Here is a 16,856-nt window from a genome sequence, read left to right as displayed (position 1 = left end):
CTCCTCCATAAACTCAAACTGTTTAAAGTAGACAAGGACCTCATGTTGTCCTTTTATCGCAGTCTGATCCAGTCTGTGATCACTTTCAGTTTCATTGCCTGGTTTAATAGTCCGACAAACCTAAACTCAAAAAAGCTCCAGCAGATTACGAAGTATGCAGCTAAAGTTATTGGGGCTGATGTAGATGATTTGACTAGTGTGTTTTAGAGGGCAATGTTAAAGAAACTGGAAATCATCTCAAATGATGACAGACATCCATTACATGTAGAACTAAACTTCAGTAAATCAGAAAGGACAGTCTCTTTGAAAACCCACACAAATCGCTCCAAAAATTCCTTTCTTCCTTGTGCCATACAACTTTTTAATAAGAAATATTGGAGATAATGATTAAGGTTTTTGATATATATCCTGTAACCTTTTTTTTGGTGTAAATATGTATTATTTAACTGCCTTACCTTAACCTTTCTTGTTTCTATTTGTCTGTTTTAATTTCATTCTGTCTGTTATTAGATGCAACTGAAAAGGCAAATTTCATATTTTCTTGTGTAAACATGACTAAATAAAGAAACCTTAAATACTTAAACCAACTGTTTGAACTTCTCCCCTAAGGGAGAAGATATAAAGTAGACTGCGCAGTCTGATGAACAGTTTCTACCCCAAAGCAAATTACTAAACACTGTACTGAAATCAAACGCCTAATAGACATATTGTAATTTTGAAATATTATATTTATCATTATTTATTTATTATCTTAACTTGTGCAATATGTATTTATTTTTGCACATGCTGACAATTGTGTAATGCGTAAACTATATATATTTTTTTTAAATGTATAGTTTCAAGCTTCGTTTCAGGTAGTGAACCAGAATCTCATTGTAAGTGTTATGCAATGACATTAAAGGAATCTTATCTTATCTTAAGAAATGTTCACATACACAAATACAGGAGAAAGGCAAAGTACATGTAGGGCAAGAGATAGCAAATATTTTAAAATGACTCTATTACCTGTACTGTGGTTAATATTAAATAATACACTCAATAATTATTTTGTTAAATTTTGGTTTATACTATTTGTTTAGAAAGCCCTTACTTCCCAATATTTAGTACAAAACTTTTACCTTTTCTTTTCAGACAATGAAGACTTTTCAAAGAGGTCACAACTGTAGAAGAAAAGTAATGTTTTTGGTTATTTGTTATTGTTTTACATTTGCATATATATGCTTTAATAAAAGGATCACATTTTCTCAAGAGTCATTAATAAACAATAAAAAACATGTCAAAGCAATACAAAAAGGACTAGAGTCAGTGAGTAATTTTTAGTTCTATTCATCTTCCCTTCCCATGGGCTCATATACTCAGTACACACCAACTGACCATTGTACACCAGACTAGAAATTGCAGGTCCTCCTTAGAGGACAGCTGCCTGTCAAAGGCCAAGGTGTGATCTCTAGCGAGTCACCGGAACATTTATCTTTCCTTTTCCTCAATATTCGATAACATGAAATAAGCTGCTGAAATGTGTCAGTTTTTTTTTCCTGTACTGTAGTAGCACAAGGAGATGAGGAGTGGAAGTAACAGGTTCTATTTTTCAGGACTAATGGGGAAACACATTTTTTCTATTGCTAAAATACTGGAGAAGAGATGATCGATTTCATTGATAGAAGGCCCCCTAGGCTAGCTGCTCGTGCACAGAAGAATTCATTTCAAAATTGTCATAAGAGTCTGGGGTGTAATGACAGCTAAAGCCTCCAAACCGAAACAATTTGTTGTGGTGGCTCCCCCACAGTTATGTGACTGAGGTATAAATTGCCGACCCCACAAAGCTGTTTGAGCTTTGAGTCAGCACTGAGGAGGAAAGACCTACTTTGGAGGAATCAGCATATTACGGATTTGGCAGATTTATTTGGGTGTGTTTGTGGGTGCATGTGTAGCCACTACCACAATACACAGATTCACTGAGACACCTAGTGAGACTATACAGGGCAGCAAGTCTTTGTTTTACGTTACTTTAATAATTTGTTAGACTCTGTTGTGATGTAAGATTTTGCATATAACTTGATAAATGTTTTGTATGTCTTTACTTGTAATCTAGGCAAAGCAATGTAATTTAGTGTTACTTTGGTGAGAGGTAGTCATGTTTGCCCCCGCCGTTTAATTAATTATTTAACTAATTTTACGACAGGATTTGGGGGGATGTGTCTTAAACCAGTTTGATGAGTATTTCTCTGCTAAAGTCTTTTAACCCCCCTGCAAGGAAGCCAGGATGTTTAACATATGGTTTGGGGGCGTGGCAGGTGTTAAGATGTACTATTTCCCCCATTGGTCTGAGATATGGCTGTCTGGATTGGCTGATGGGGTTGGACAGAAAACCTATAAATTTGCTTGCTCAACCACATTCTCTCTCTCTAACCAACATATGATGAATAAGTACCTTTCTCTTGCTAACCTGTGATGATGTAGAAGTATCTTTCTCGTGTTAACAACTGAGGAAGACCAGCACACCATGAACTGAAGACAACACAATCAAGAGCACAGTTTCAGCCATTTGGAACAGACATGTGGCTAAAAGCTGAGCACCAGTGATGCCTTAACTCGAGACATTAAGTAACTACAAGTCTGTGGGCCACCTGAATTACACATCACCATTTTATCAGGTTGTATGGTTGCCAATATTCAAATGTACTTTGCATTTTGTTATTATTTATGAATATTATCAGTAATACATTATTTTATGTGTAACTTAGCTCCTGCTTGTCTTTTTACTACATCTAATTGCCTGAGGTTATACAGTAGATATAGAAGGGAAGGTGGGGATGTTATATACAGTGGTAAGTCTGTGAGATTAGGCATTCTAAGGCTACATATTAATAATACAATAGGGGAAAGTAGAGCAATATATTGTAGACGCTGGCCCGGACACAGACAGGCAGACATGTTGTTCATCACCCAACACACTGTTTATTTACAAATATTTACAAAACTTCGTGCACTCACAACCCCAGTGCCTCTTGCACCGATTCCCCCAAGTCCAGGCCTCACAGTCTCTGTGCCTTTCTCTCCTGGCCGCCTCCAGTCCTCACTCCAGCTCTGTCCTCTTCCACCCGACTTCTGCCAATGACTGGAGGGAGGCGGCCCCTTATATACAGCTCCCGGATGAGCACCTGGTGTTCCCGGCATTCCTCCCTTGGCCACGCCCCAGCGTGGCGGAAGTGCCGGCTGTCCTCCCGGCAGCTCTCCGGGTGTCTCCCAAAGTCTTCCCCCCAGCACTTCCTGGTGTGGCGGAAGTGCTGGGCTTTCGGGATATTTAGGCACTGGGGCGCCACCTGGCGGTGGCCACGGGTCCCTACAGGGCTGGGCTTCCAAGCCCTGTACCCAAGGCCTCCAGCACAACCAGGACGGACGCCCCCTCTCGGTCTGGAGGAGGCACAAGCCCTCCTCCGGTCCTCCTGGGCGTCCCAGCCGGGCTCCAGCCCCAGCTGGGTACCACACGGGATATTCAGGTACTGGGGTGCCGCCTGGCGGTGGCCACGGGTCCCTACAGGGCTGGGCTTCCAAGCCCTTTACCCGAGGCCCCCAACATAACCAGGGCGGACGCCCCCTCTCGGTCTGGAGGAGGCACAAGCCACAATATATATTACTCTACCAAGATAAAACAGACTCTCTGTTTCACCCCAGATAGAGGAAGCAAGGGACAGTGGAGCAAGGGGGAAAAAACCTGGAAAGAGAGGAGTAACTAAATAACTAATTAGTTAACTGTCCTTGACCCCATACTATTTTATTACAAACTCCACATGATACATCCCTATGTGATTGTGGCCTGTTTCAACATGACAATAAGTTGAGTACAAATTATTGACTTTGAGGTCTCACAAAATATCCATGATGTTGATAATAATCCATTAAACATTTAAGTAAACAAACACATTTTATTCACAAGTATCATTTGTTTTATACTCTTTTAAACACATTTAAAAATTATGCAATACTTACTCTTCAGGGAGTTCTATACTTTCAATTGGAATGGTTTCCTCAAAAACTCTGAAAAAAGAACAGATTTTATTTTCAAGGATCTCTCTTGTTCTTTCTTTTATTGCTAATACTATTCTTCAGTTTTAAGAGTAGAACAATTGCTAAGAGACATTCATTTCCTATGGATTTTTTTGTCGAAAACTGTAAGAGTAGAAAATAGTTTGTCATTGACCAAATTAACTGTGTAAGTCAATGTGGTAAAACAGAAAATAGTGGTAAACATTTACTCTCCAGATACTACATATTAACAAAGATGTGCAAAGACCTGTTGGTGGGCTGTTGATCAAACAGGGAGAAAGGGCCTTTTCATGGGATTTGTTCATCCTGGGCACAAACTTGTACCTGGTTGTATTTCTTTGCTTTTAAAATTTACAGGTGCTATTATTATTATTGTAGCATCCAGGCTGGGGTGAACCGTTGAGTGTAGCAGGGAGGATGGAGAGCGGAGCAGAGGACTGCCAACAGAGAAATGACTGGTGCTAGAAGGAAGGAAAGGAGTAGTACTCTGAATGGAGGGGCTGAAAATTGAGATGAAGGTTTCTGGACAGTTGACGGGACGATGAGAAGGTGTGAGTTTAAAGGGTAAGGTACAGGTGCAGGGAGAGGGTAGATTATTGGTAGGAAACCAGAGAGTTTTTTAGGGTGTCTCTCAGGGCCACAACAATGACTAACTGTAACTGTAAAAAGTTCCTGTTCAATTTATTTCATTGATGTTTTACATTTGTTTATTCTTATAATATTGTTAAGAGCAAACTGTTCTTGCAATCACTTCTTTGTCCTAATATGTCTGTAATTCAAACTTTATTATTATTACACATTGTGAGATCAGAACTATGATAACATTCACGACCCTAACAAAAAAATTATGTCTGTCCATAATTGCTGATAATGTTAAATTAACATACAGAAGTTATTACACGCTTTCTACTTAGCCTAAACTTTATATTCCCTGATATAACACATCTTAACACAATGACAGTACAAATAAAACACTTGCAGTACTAAATGCAGACTCTTTTCAAATTAAGAGTAAGAGTTCATTCACATGACTGGAAATCAGATTAATTCATGTTAAATAGACATTTTTTATGTCTATCACTGTTTGTGTATTACTTTTCTGCATAGTTTTTATGATCCAATACTTGCTACACACATACTGTATGAAAGAGAGAGAAAAAGAGAGCAAGCATGCTAAATGAGTTATGCATTTTTTAATCAAAAAAAATTAATAAAGAAAATAATCATAATTTATTTTTACTTATAAAAAAAAACCTGAACCAGGATGCAGGCCAAAACTGTATGTGAAAAAACAACCCATACCCAGCCCAAACGGTGACACTCTGTTAATGCCCCTTTGGGCTCGGGTTGAGGACATTTAAATTATCTGACTAGCAAAATAGCCGTACAGACAATAACATGGCATGCTTGTATGCTAGATCAGATTTATGATAATAAAAACAAAGTGTGAAAAATCAGGTTCATACTGTATCTTAATATTACTGTTAAAAATTGGCAAAAATATGTGCATTGCTGCTTTTTTCCACTTTTTCCAATAAATAAGAGGTGGGAATTTCTGATCAGTAGAGTCCAGTGAAGTCCAGATAGGAAATCTGTACTAATACTGAAGAATAATTGTCAAGTGTTGAAAAAAATGAAATTGGCTGATTGTCTGGACTGTTTCTACCCGCAATAAGGGGTATTTGGACCAAAGATGACAAAGAAGTGGTGGGGTTGAGCTACTGTAGCCACCTCACTCTGCACTTTCCGTATCAGAAGTACATAATATTCAGCTTGCCAGTACTTTTCTTAATTAATGAAAATGGAATACCCACTGGAATTTGATCAACACTTCTCCTTCAATCCATTAGTGAAACTCAGTTCAGGGGGCCTGTAGTCTATCCCAGGTACTGGGCATAAGTCAGGAAGCAAACCTGAATAGGGTCCTGTACGGGACACATTTGTGCACACACATCAGGTCAAACTGGAATCAGCAATTCATTTAAAATGCATATTTTTGATATATAACCCGAACCTCAGCCCAGGGCAGCAGTGGGACTCATCGGAACAGCGCTTGAGTGGCAGTTGAAGGTAGACCTGGGGAAGCAGTTTCGATTCCCAGACGACATCGCAGAGACCACACTGAGGCCTGACACTGTCTTATTCTCAGAAGCAGCCCAGCAGGTTGGTCATGCTGAAACTCACAGTTCCTTGGGACCCAAAATGGGGGTGGGGGGGGTGGGGGCGGGGACACATACATAGTGTGTGTCCACAGAGGCTTTGCAGTCCCTGTATGTGGAAGGCCTAAAGTCTTCTGGGTCTCACAGGTGTGTGCAAGATTAAAAACATTAGAACCATCACGGAGGCAGCAGAAAAATCCTCCAGGTGATTGTGGACTAAGGGGAGTGAACCATGGGGAACTGATCACAATCTGGTTGTGTTGCCTGGGTTAGGGTGTCTGATGTTGAAATACCTGGAATACCTGATGACCCCAGATTACAGAAATAATGAAGTGTCCAAGTGCATTAATAAATGTATGTTGTAACATAATATAATAATATAAAGTTTTCATAATATAAAGTTTTTATGATGTTTTGCATTACAACAAGGGAAAAATGAAGAGTTAGAGAATCAGATATAATCAGAAATGTCAAGATATCCTGTCAAAATAAAAAGGAAGGTAAATGTAATTTTTAACAATGACTCTTTATAAATGAGAAAAAAATTCCATTACTTACTCTTTGTCAATGGAGATGCAAGTAACTTGGCCTACAGCAATGCATGTTGCAGTTCGACATATCTTTCTGAAGGAGAAATAAATATTTTCAAAGAGAATATGTTTTCATATTAAGTTTTTGTTATGTTTTTTATCATTGTTATTGTAAAATGTACTTGAAACTGCCAGTTTGTTTAACTAGGAAATCCTCACATTTGTACCCACTCATTTAAATTAGAAAATAAGATCATATATAACATTTAACTTTATATTTTATTCTCTAATAACAGTTTACATAGAAGTCTTATTTCTTTCAACCAGGTATTCTCCCATGACTCTTAATTATTAACTATTTTGGGACTTTACATAATGCTTAGTATCAAAGATGTTTTCAGGACTATACCATTTATCTGTATTCTGATTGGTGTGTTTGAAATGCTTCATAGTCATTATATGTAAGAAGAAGTTAGATGTGTTCAGTCTGCCATGATGGTTTGAATAATCACATATCCAAATATCCAAATCAAAATATTTTTTATGTTTTTCTTTATTCAGTTTAGAGCTAAAAATGATCATGGCAGTATTAGGCTTAAGGATGGAACCAAAAAGAGGACTGGCATTGATGAAATTGATGGAACCAAATCTGGACAGGCTACATTTCCATGTCACAGCATATTCATGCACACACCCAATTTAAGTATACATGCCTATCTCTAAGATATGGGAAGCAAACCTGAGAACTCTATGCTATTGTCTTGTTTGATTTGCACTCTTTGTTGTCTTATGTACCTATGTATCTAACCCACTTAATGAATATAGTCCTGTGTACTGGTCTCTGTTTAGTCTTCCTCTGTGTGGGTAAAAAAATTGATGTGATAGTAGCTGTACCTTCTGCATATGGTAACAAACAATGTCAACTTCAAAACCCATACAGCCACAGGGTGAATGTGAAAACTCCACACATCCTGCTACCATGGCTGAACAAAGCTTTCCTGGAGGTTTGAGGCAACACTGCTGACCACAGTGCCACCACCAATAAGATCTGATTCTGATTGGTGTTTTTAAATGTTTGGTAATGTCTTTTTGACCTCTCATAAACCTTTAATAGATACACAAATTCACCTTTCATTTTTATCTGCAACTCAGAAAAAAACTAATTAAAAATCTGATTCAATAGTAGAGTCAACATTTTCAGATAGCACTCAAAACTCAGTCCTTCATTAATGTAACATAATATAATATTTTCAGACCTGCTTAAAATAATACAAGGCCCCAATGAGACAAAGTATATCCCAACAGCATCAGGCACAAGGGAGGAGCCAACCCTAGTTGGGTAATAATCCATCACAGGACCAACTAACGCACACTGATATTGGCCCAATTCAAAAATTCAAACAATGAATAATGGAACTAGCTCATCTTTGGGCATGTTTTGGGATAAAACCAGACTACCTGAAGGAAAAACACCTCAGACACGTGACCACTACAAGGATTATGACTACAGACCTACAGTAGCAGTCGGGATCCATGAAGCAGTAATGCTAACCAGTGTACTACTGAGCCACCCTTCAATTAATATAACCTTATTAATTTGTGAACAATTCGAAACAAGTTTGCAATACATCGGCAATTGTAATCAAAGTAAAGTAAATTGTATTATTAAACAAATTAATTCTATTCCTGCCAAAAAGTCTTTAAAGTCAAGCATGTTCATACCGTATTAGAGCCAGCTCTCCAAAATGATCTCCCTCCTGTAACATCCTGATCTCTTTTTCCTGTCCATTTACTTGTTTCATTACTTTCACCTAAAACTCAGAAAAAAACTATTCAATATATCTTGTTTATCATTTTAAATACAGTATGATCTAGATGTGTTATTTAATATTTCTAATTTAAGTAAACAGAGTGCTCTAATTGTCAGAAAGTGAGAAAAAAATATAATTACATTAGATTAGGTAAGATAGAACTTTATCTCTGCCCAGAGGGAAATTTGGCTTTATACAGAAGCTCTTTAAATAAATAAATACATAAATAGGTAGATAAGTAAATTAATATAAACACATACTTTGGTCTGAACAAAGAAGAAAATTAAAAAGAAAGAAAACTTCTGACTTGCCAGTCCCAGTGTGGCATTATGCAGGCACATTGCTATTGGTATAAAGGAGTCCCTGCAGCGTTTCTTGACGCACTTCTGCTGAGTGATTTCTTGGCTGAGGGTCCTCAGTGTTAGTGTGTCAGTGAGAGGATGTGCAGCAATGTTCATTATGGCATTCAGTTTTGTTTTAATTCAATCCTTTGCTACTACCTCCAGTGTGTCCACAGTGCATCCACAGTGTGTCCTATAACTGAGCTTACCCTTTTAATTAGCTTGTTGATTCAGTGGGCTTCGCCTGAAGTGATGTCACCAGCTCAGCGCACCACAGCGTAGAAAATCACACTGGCCATCACAGAGTTGTGGAAGTTATGAAGGATGTCACTTTCCAAATCCAAGGAAAAAGAGCATGATCTGCCCTTTCTTATATAATCTCTCAGTGTTCCAAGACCAGTCCAACCTGTCATTAATGTGAACCCCCAGGTACTTGTAAGTGTGGACCACATCTGCATATACTCCTTGAATAGTGACCGGACATACAGGCTTCTTAGTGCAATAAATGTCACTAACCAGTTCCTTGGTTCTGCTGATGTTAAGATGGAGACAATTCTCTTTGCACCAAGAAACAAAACTCTTCTATACTGTGTCTCATTGCCTTCATCAATACACCCTATAAGTGCAGAATCATCTGAGAATTTCCTCAATGACATGACCTGGTGTTATACAGTATTTGTAACTGAAGGTGTACAGAGTGAAGAGAAAGGGAGACATGACTCCTATCATAGCACCTCCATAGAAACCTGCAGATTAGGTTAACTATTAATTAATTCATTTAATAATTCATATTAAATATGAATGAATTAGTTTAGTTAATGAATTACTTAATTAGGTTCATTATTCTAAGTTAGCTTCATATGAATGAGTGTGTGTGCACCCTGCTATGGACTGACCATGTTCAGGATGATTTCCACCTTGTGACCACTGCTACCAACATAGGCTGCGGCTCTGTGCAACCCTGAATTACATTAAATTGGTTTGAGAAGGTATGTATGTATGCATAAGATATAATTTCATTTATTAGTTGGGTAAACAGACCTGAGTTCTCAGAAAACAGTAGGTGATTGCTTGATTATTTGCTGCCTGTCCTGCTTTATGAGTGTTTGACTAATTCTGTTGAATAAACTCTTGGCGACATGAGATAAGGAATCTAGTAAAGAATAACCCTTGAACCCATGATAGCTTGAGTAGGTTAAAACATCTTTTAAAAAAGCTAGTTGAGCAAATAAGCAGCAATAATTAATCTGAAAGGAGAAATGGAAGGTTAAAGGGTTTAAAATGTCTGTTTGATTTAAGGAGTAATGGGCCTAAGTCTTCACCCTTACAATGCTTTTTCCCTTTCCAGGGAGTCTCCTGTACATTCCAGAGTGGCTTTGGGAATGGAGTTTACCTCACAAAAAAACTTTTATCACAAATAAAGCACTAGGAGGAGGCAGGATTTTCAACTTCTCATAGGCACCTGTGCACTCTTTAGCAAGTGGTGAACTCAGGTGTCTCTGACATTCAAAAAGAAGAAATGTTTGAAAAAAAAATTGAGCTATCAAGTTAATGAAAATACTTTATAGCAATTTAATATGAGCCAGTGCATTACTATTTTAGATATATGAAAACATGTGACGTGTGAGGCGTTGGCAGGTGGGGACATGCCTTTTAACCAAAACAAAGAGGACTGACATAAGGCAAGCAAAATTCCTGCAGGCCAGAAGGGGGCACTATATCTATACTAATAAAAGGCAAAGCCCTCACTGACTGACTCACTCACTGACTCACTCACTCACTGACTGACTTATCAGTAATTCTCCAACTTCCTGTGTAGGTGGAAGGCTGAAATTTGTCAGGCTCATTCCTTACAGCTTACTTACAAAAGTTAGGCAGGATTCATTTTGAAATTCTACGCATAATGGTCATAACTGGAACCTGCTTTCGACCATATATATGGCCATAGCCTGCAGCTCGGTCGCTGTGTGAGGCGGAGTTGCGTCCCGCATCATCACGCCTCCCACGTAATTCAGTGCCTGCCCATATAAGGTAAATATTCGCAGGTGAAGGACTGTGCTTATGCAAACGAAGATGAGATGGTCTAGTATTTAGCACAAACTCAGTGAAAGTACGAGAGAAACTTTTAAGTGCCGGGTCTTAGCTAACATTAAATAAAGCCGTGGACATTGCAAGATCACACAAGAGAGCGTCTCACGTGAACTGACTGTGAACGCAGTACGTAGAGAACAAGGAAGAGCTCCAAAGAGCGCTGAACAAAAAACGCATTACACAATTGAGAAGGTAGAAAAAGAATATGAAGCAAGTGACGCATACAAGCATATTCATAAGTGCAGCTACTGCGGAAACAAAGCATGGTGTAAACCGTAAGTTTAAATTAAGTTTATAGACACGCTGCCGCTAGCGTTTGCCATGCCTATGACGAATACGATATTCGCGAGATACAAGTTTAATGAGAAAACACGAGGTATAAATGAGACTTTGGATCACTTTGTAACGGAGTGAAAATAGGAAAGCAAGGTGTAAAGCTTAACTTTAAATTAAGTTCATAGACACAATGCTGCTGCCGTTTGTCATGCCTAAGACGAATACGATATTTGCAAGATACAAGTTTAATGAGAGGACGCAGTGTATAAACGAGACTTTTCATCACATTGTAACGGAGTTAAAATTGCTGGTGAAGGACTGTGCTTATGCAAACGAAAATGAGGTGGTCAGGGATAGAATGGTGTTTGGCACAAACTCAGCAAAAGTGCGACAGAAACTTTTAAGTGCCGGGTCTGAGCTAACATTAAATAATTGCTGGTGAAGGACTGTGCTTATGAAAACAAATAGAAGGCAAATGTTATGTTATTTTTAAAATGTTTGCTTTTCTTTTTCATAACTTCTTTAACACACTTCTTCTCCACTGTGAAGCGGGGGTATTTTGCTAGTGTTTTATAAATGTGACACAAGTGGCAGAGAGAGAGAGGAAGAGAGAGAAAGTGGGTTGTCAGGAAACAGCCCCAATATTCAAGGCCCAGAGGAGCAGAGACAGCGGTGCCCACTTGAGGTTACTTTACAAGTGTCTCTGTACCCAAAGGAGACCACTCTTGACCCCTGAAGTGGTTATGGAGCTTTCTTTATAGGCAACCCCAGAAATGGAGGTTTCTAAATGTTTTTTGCAATGTGCATTATAAACGCAGCATTGTGAGGTGAGCTGTGGCACAGATGTGCTAGTGGGAAGAAAGGGGAGTCCCAAAGCACAAAGTCCCAAAAAGCGCTTCTAGAAATCCCTACTATAGTCTTAGAACTAAAGGTGCCAGAATGGCTCTACAGAACAACGCCATAAGTGAACGATTTTCATTCCAAAAAGACCCATTCACATGAAAGTTCCAGAAAGAACCTTTATTTATTTATATCTGTAACTGGCTCCATACAGTGAAACCAACAAATACTGTAGGTGGTAACAGATTTGTGAAACTCCAATGGGTCATGATTTAAAAGGACTTTTCAGTGCATTTGTTCTTAACTTGTTAGTTTTCTACCTGACAGCTTACCATAAATGAAAGATTTCAGCTTTTTTCTACATTTCAGGAAGTTTTTCAAAGCCTAAAGAACCAACTTCATATGCAAAGAACCCGTCTCAGAATGAAATGTTGCTTTGTCAAGCAATGGCTGTATGAGGAACCACACAACCCAGTAAAAAGCATAAAACGCCATTAAAGAACCATTATTTTTAAAGAGTGGAGGTGGGATATATTGCCAAACCCTGGCAAGATAAATAGGCAAACACAGAAACTTTTATTTCCACAAATGATGCTCTGTAATACTGTGAAACTCTGAAGAGCACAAAGACAGAAATGGAGCTGCCTAAGAAATAGAACAATTCAAAGCAAACACATTTCAATAACGAAATCTAGAGTGTGGTTGAAAAAAAAAAAATACAGCCAAAGGTCAAAATCCCAATAAATACCAACGCATAGAAAAAGCACAAAAACTCACCAAAACACTCAGAGCACATTCACAATGAACCACTAAAATTATGGGAGAACCCTCTGGATTTACAGTATAAGCCGGAGAGCAGTTCCTGGCAGTGATTAACTGGTTGCCCCATCTCTTGGAACATCACCACGGAATAGTACACAAAGCAAATAATACATGAAAGTAACATTAAAATAAAGCAATGCCCCAAAAGTGAACAAAATATACATAACACAAGACTATGAATCCCAACCAGGGGAAGAACCCTGGCTGAAATATAACGCAAAGAAGCCATTGTTAGAAAAAGTGAGTGTTTTTTGGTGAAACAAGCAAATCAGTGAAGGAAGGCTTAGTGTACTGACAGGATGAAATAAGAAGAGGTTTGCAAGAAAAAAAATGACCAGAAGATGAAAGGTACTGTATGTCAGTTGCAATCAGAAAGTCCATTCTATCCTTTGTCAAGTCCAAAAAGTATAACCCAAAATCATAGATTATCAAAGCTCTAAAGTCTTTATCAAGAAACTAAAATCAGATTAAACACACTTGCCAAAGTTTGAAGTTTCTGTCACAATGTCAGATAACCAGGAAGTGTATGGAGTTGACCTTTATATAGTCATGCTGATGACACCACATGCTTCAATCCCTGGTTAGCAAAATCATAGCAAGTAATGGTGCCCATAGGAAACAATAATGGTGTTGAGGTAAGATATAATGAAACCTAACATCAAAGGAATACTGACTTAATTGTTACTTACAATATGTTCTTTGTAGAAAAACCTTTAAAATGTATAATAGCCAATAGTGATCAGTGCTGTACAATGGCAAATGATGTGGAAAACATCCATGGAAAAAAGAAATATAATCATATAATCTACATGCAAAACTCTTGCTTTTCATTTGTTAAAATATTTTTAAATAGTTACTGTACTTCTGGATTAATCAACACATTATAAACAAGGAACTAAAGCTTCATGGGTTTCACTTTTAGAATTGAAGACAGGACTATTGACCAGTGAATAAGGGGGAGAGATGGGTCATCAATTCAAAAAGTCAGTCCCATGAGGCTTTAGTTTTCTGTTTATGATGTGTACTGATTTTTCTGGAAAGTTTGGACTCCTTGACTTCATTCTAGGTGTTGAGAAACACTCCTATTACACTCGTAAAGAATGCTGGATGTAAAATAACTTCATTGAAGAGTATCAGGCCCATTCGACTGAGGGTCATCAGTCACCTTAGCAGCAGTCATTAAACAGTGGAACAGAATCTCATGGATGCATCTACAGATGGTAACTGAACAATGCTGTTGACTCCAACATTGAAATGCCATGAATCAATACAACATTATACAAGAAAATGTTCCAAAATACTACTCACCTCTCCTTTCAAAATAATATAAAATATATTTCCCTCTGTTCCTTCCTGCACGATAATCTCATTATTTTGAAATTTACACTGGAAAAAAAAAACACAATACATCAAAAATAAATTATAGTATTGTAACTGAATATGGCCTCCCATATCTCAACTCCTCATAATACAAGGACACAAGAGTTTACAATAACTAAATGCATTTTATTATACCTAGTAATGAAGACCATACTGACAGTAGCTGCTTTTCCATTAACCTCCTTATTGTGCTTTTTGAAATTGTGAAACAAAAAAGCAGCAATTGAAACGCGTGAATTTCGAAAAAACTCATTATTTGCAAAAAACATTATATGCTCTCTTGAGGTGGTTTTTCAGGTGAATCGACAGATCAACAATTCACAAAACTGTAATGGAACCACTTTTTTCTCATTTAGGTCACATGACATGACATAAATTTTGAAATACCTGTAAAAATGTGATGTGGTGAATACAGCAGCATCATGAGCATTGGGTGACCCAACATAAATGTCCCTGATCATTAATTTGTTATCAACAAGCGCCTATAGAACAATAGATGTACAGCCTTTTCATTTAACATAATCCTGATACCCGTCACTTGGTACACAAATAGAGATATGTGAGCTGTCGATTGCACCATACACCTGAGATATTTTGTGTGCCTTGTAATTGCACTGTGAAATCTGCCATGCCTCTTCCACATCAGGTAAAGTGATGTATTGCCTCATTAGTTTAGAGCATATGGCCTGTTATACCCACATACACACCTGTGAACAGTGGTTTTGCTCACACCAAACGTCTCTGCAACAACTCAGTACTCTGCCCAGGTAGCCAGTTTGTAAAGCGTGATTGCTATGCACTTCTCGGTCAGGACTGGCTCCCTTGTGTATACAGCTGCAGGGGACACAAGAGGGCCTATTGTGCTACATAATTCCATAAACGTTGCGCTGCTCATTCTAAAATTTGTGTACCCACAGCCCCACGGTAAAATCACTGCAGACGATTTAAAAGAAATCCCTAATACGTGGTCTCTGCCAAATATACTGTAGGGAGTTCTCCTTCCCTTTATTGTAATCACTCGCTTTTGTCATCTCTGATTATAAATGAACACGGCGATTGCAAATGCAATTGAAATAACAGAACCAACACCCATCATATCAGTTGCCTTTTTTAGTTTTAGCTGATAAAGCAAACTTTATGTGCATAAAAACACCCAATGGACACCCAGACAGTTAGCATTTGTGTTTCATTGACTTTTCAAAAGTGTTGCTTCAATATTGTGCATAACTGAAATGGAAACGCAGCTGGTAATTGCTAGATGCTCTACACAAATATACAGAGGTTTAAAAACTGTCCTTCTGTGACTATTAATTTTTTATAGCATTAATTAAAAAAAAGACAACTAGCATTTGATAACTCAAAATAAAAAGAATAATTTACTTTATCTCTCTATTATAAAAAAAATCTTGGAAGGAGACAAGAAGTGATTTTCTCAGAGAGGCGCTTTCATGTCCCGTGAGGCGAGTCTTTGTGCCAAAAGATTTAACCTTGCCCGGGGCTGGAAATAAAAGACAAACAGTAGATGACAAAGTAGAACATCGTAAAGAATTCAAAAACGGCGTGGTACACATGCAGAGCAGGTTAGAGGTAATGGAAGTACAAAAATTTGAAAATCTCAAAAAAATGATCGCATTAGTGCAAACAAACGGAAATTATTATCAGTGAAATAACCGAACAGCGAAAAGAGATCGAATATATTGTTTGAATTTAAACTTTAAGTCGAAACTTGTAGATCATCTAATTCGTGTTGCCATCTGGGAAAAAAAGTAGTGTTTCTTCCTAATGAAGAGGTGTATCTGCGAGAATGAAAAGATTTGTTGTTTGGTGAAAGTGAAATCCCACAAGAGAAAATTTCAAGCCCAGCAAGACAAGAGCTTATGCAAAGAGATTTGGAAAAGTCCTGCCCACATTACCACGCAGCGGTTCAATCATTTCTCATTTGTGTGAATGCAATTGTCAGAAACATTTCCTGCAGAGAGAAAGAAACGATATTCACTCTCGGAGTTGTCATGATGTAATTCCAAACACAGAATCAAAATTCAATGCAATATTGATGAAAAGGTAAAAGCGAAAAGAGATTGAATATATGGACATAGGTGATATGACAGAAGAGCGTCGCTTGAGATGCAGATCATGCTGCACAGCAGCAGCAGCAAGCCAGCAGCTGATCGAGCAAAGAGGAGGTGAAAAAAAAAACTGTGTTTGTTTCCCATTGTATCATTGTTTAAGATGGCTTCTCCTCATCACAACATGAGTGGCAGAGACGTGAAATGGCTGGCGCATAGTGCTGGCCTTTTTGGGGGTTGGCGAGCGAAGCGGGCAGGGGGCAAAGCCCCTTAGTTGTCAATAAATTTACAAAGGGCTCACAGTCAAAAATAGTACTGTAGCATTTCTTTTAATAACATCACTGTATGGTGGATTCAGAAAGTAGTCAGAATCCCTCACTTTCTGCACACTTTATTGTGTTACAAATTTAATTGTAAATGGATAAATTTGACATTTTTGCTTATCAATTGACACACAATAATCCATTATGTCCAAGTAAAAACATTTTATCAG

The 16,856-nt window shown here is 38.0% G+C and overlaps 1 protein-coding gene across 1 annotated transcript in view; it reads right to left on the bottom strand.

The window, feature by feature from the left end:
* prkg3 (protein kinase cGMP-dependent 3) overlaps nt 1–16,856 on the bottom strand; it is a 158,621-nt gene that overhangs the window by 36,483 nt on the left and 105,282 nt on the right. Inside the window, exons 9-13 of the mRNA XM_039748434.1 lie at nt 14,226–14,303; nt 8,459–8,547; nt 6,765–6,830; nt 3,991–4,038; nt 1,119–1,160 (exon numbers count right to left, since the gene is read on the bottom strand). Coding sequence (XP_039604368.1) covers nt 1,119–1,160; nt 3,991–4,038; nt 6,765–6,830; nt 8,459–8,547; nt 14,226–14,303 — 323 coding nt within the window. The remainder of the gene's footprint in view (nt 1–1,118; nt 1,161–3,990; nt 4,039–6,764; nt 6,831–8,458; nt 8,548–14,225; nt 14,304–16,856) is intronic.

This window comes from Polypterus senegalus, chromosome 3, assembly GCF_016835505.1.
Source record: "Polypterus senegalus isolate Bchr_013 chromosome 3, ASM1683550v1, whole genome shotgun sequence".
Taxonomy (NCBI): Eukaryota; Metazoa; Chordata; class Cladistia; order Polypteriformes; family Polypteridae; genus Polypterus; species Polypterus senegalus.
This window is presented reverse-complemented; position numbering and strand designations above follow the sequence as displayed.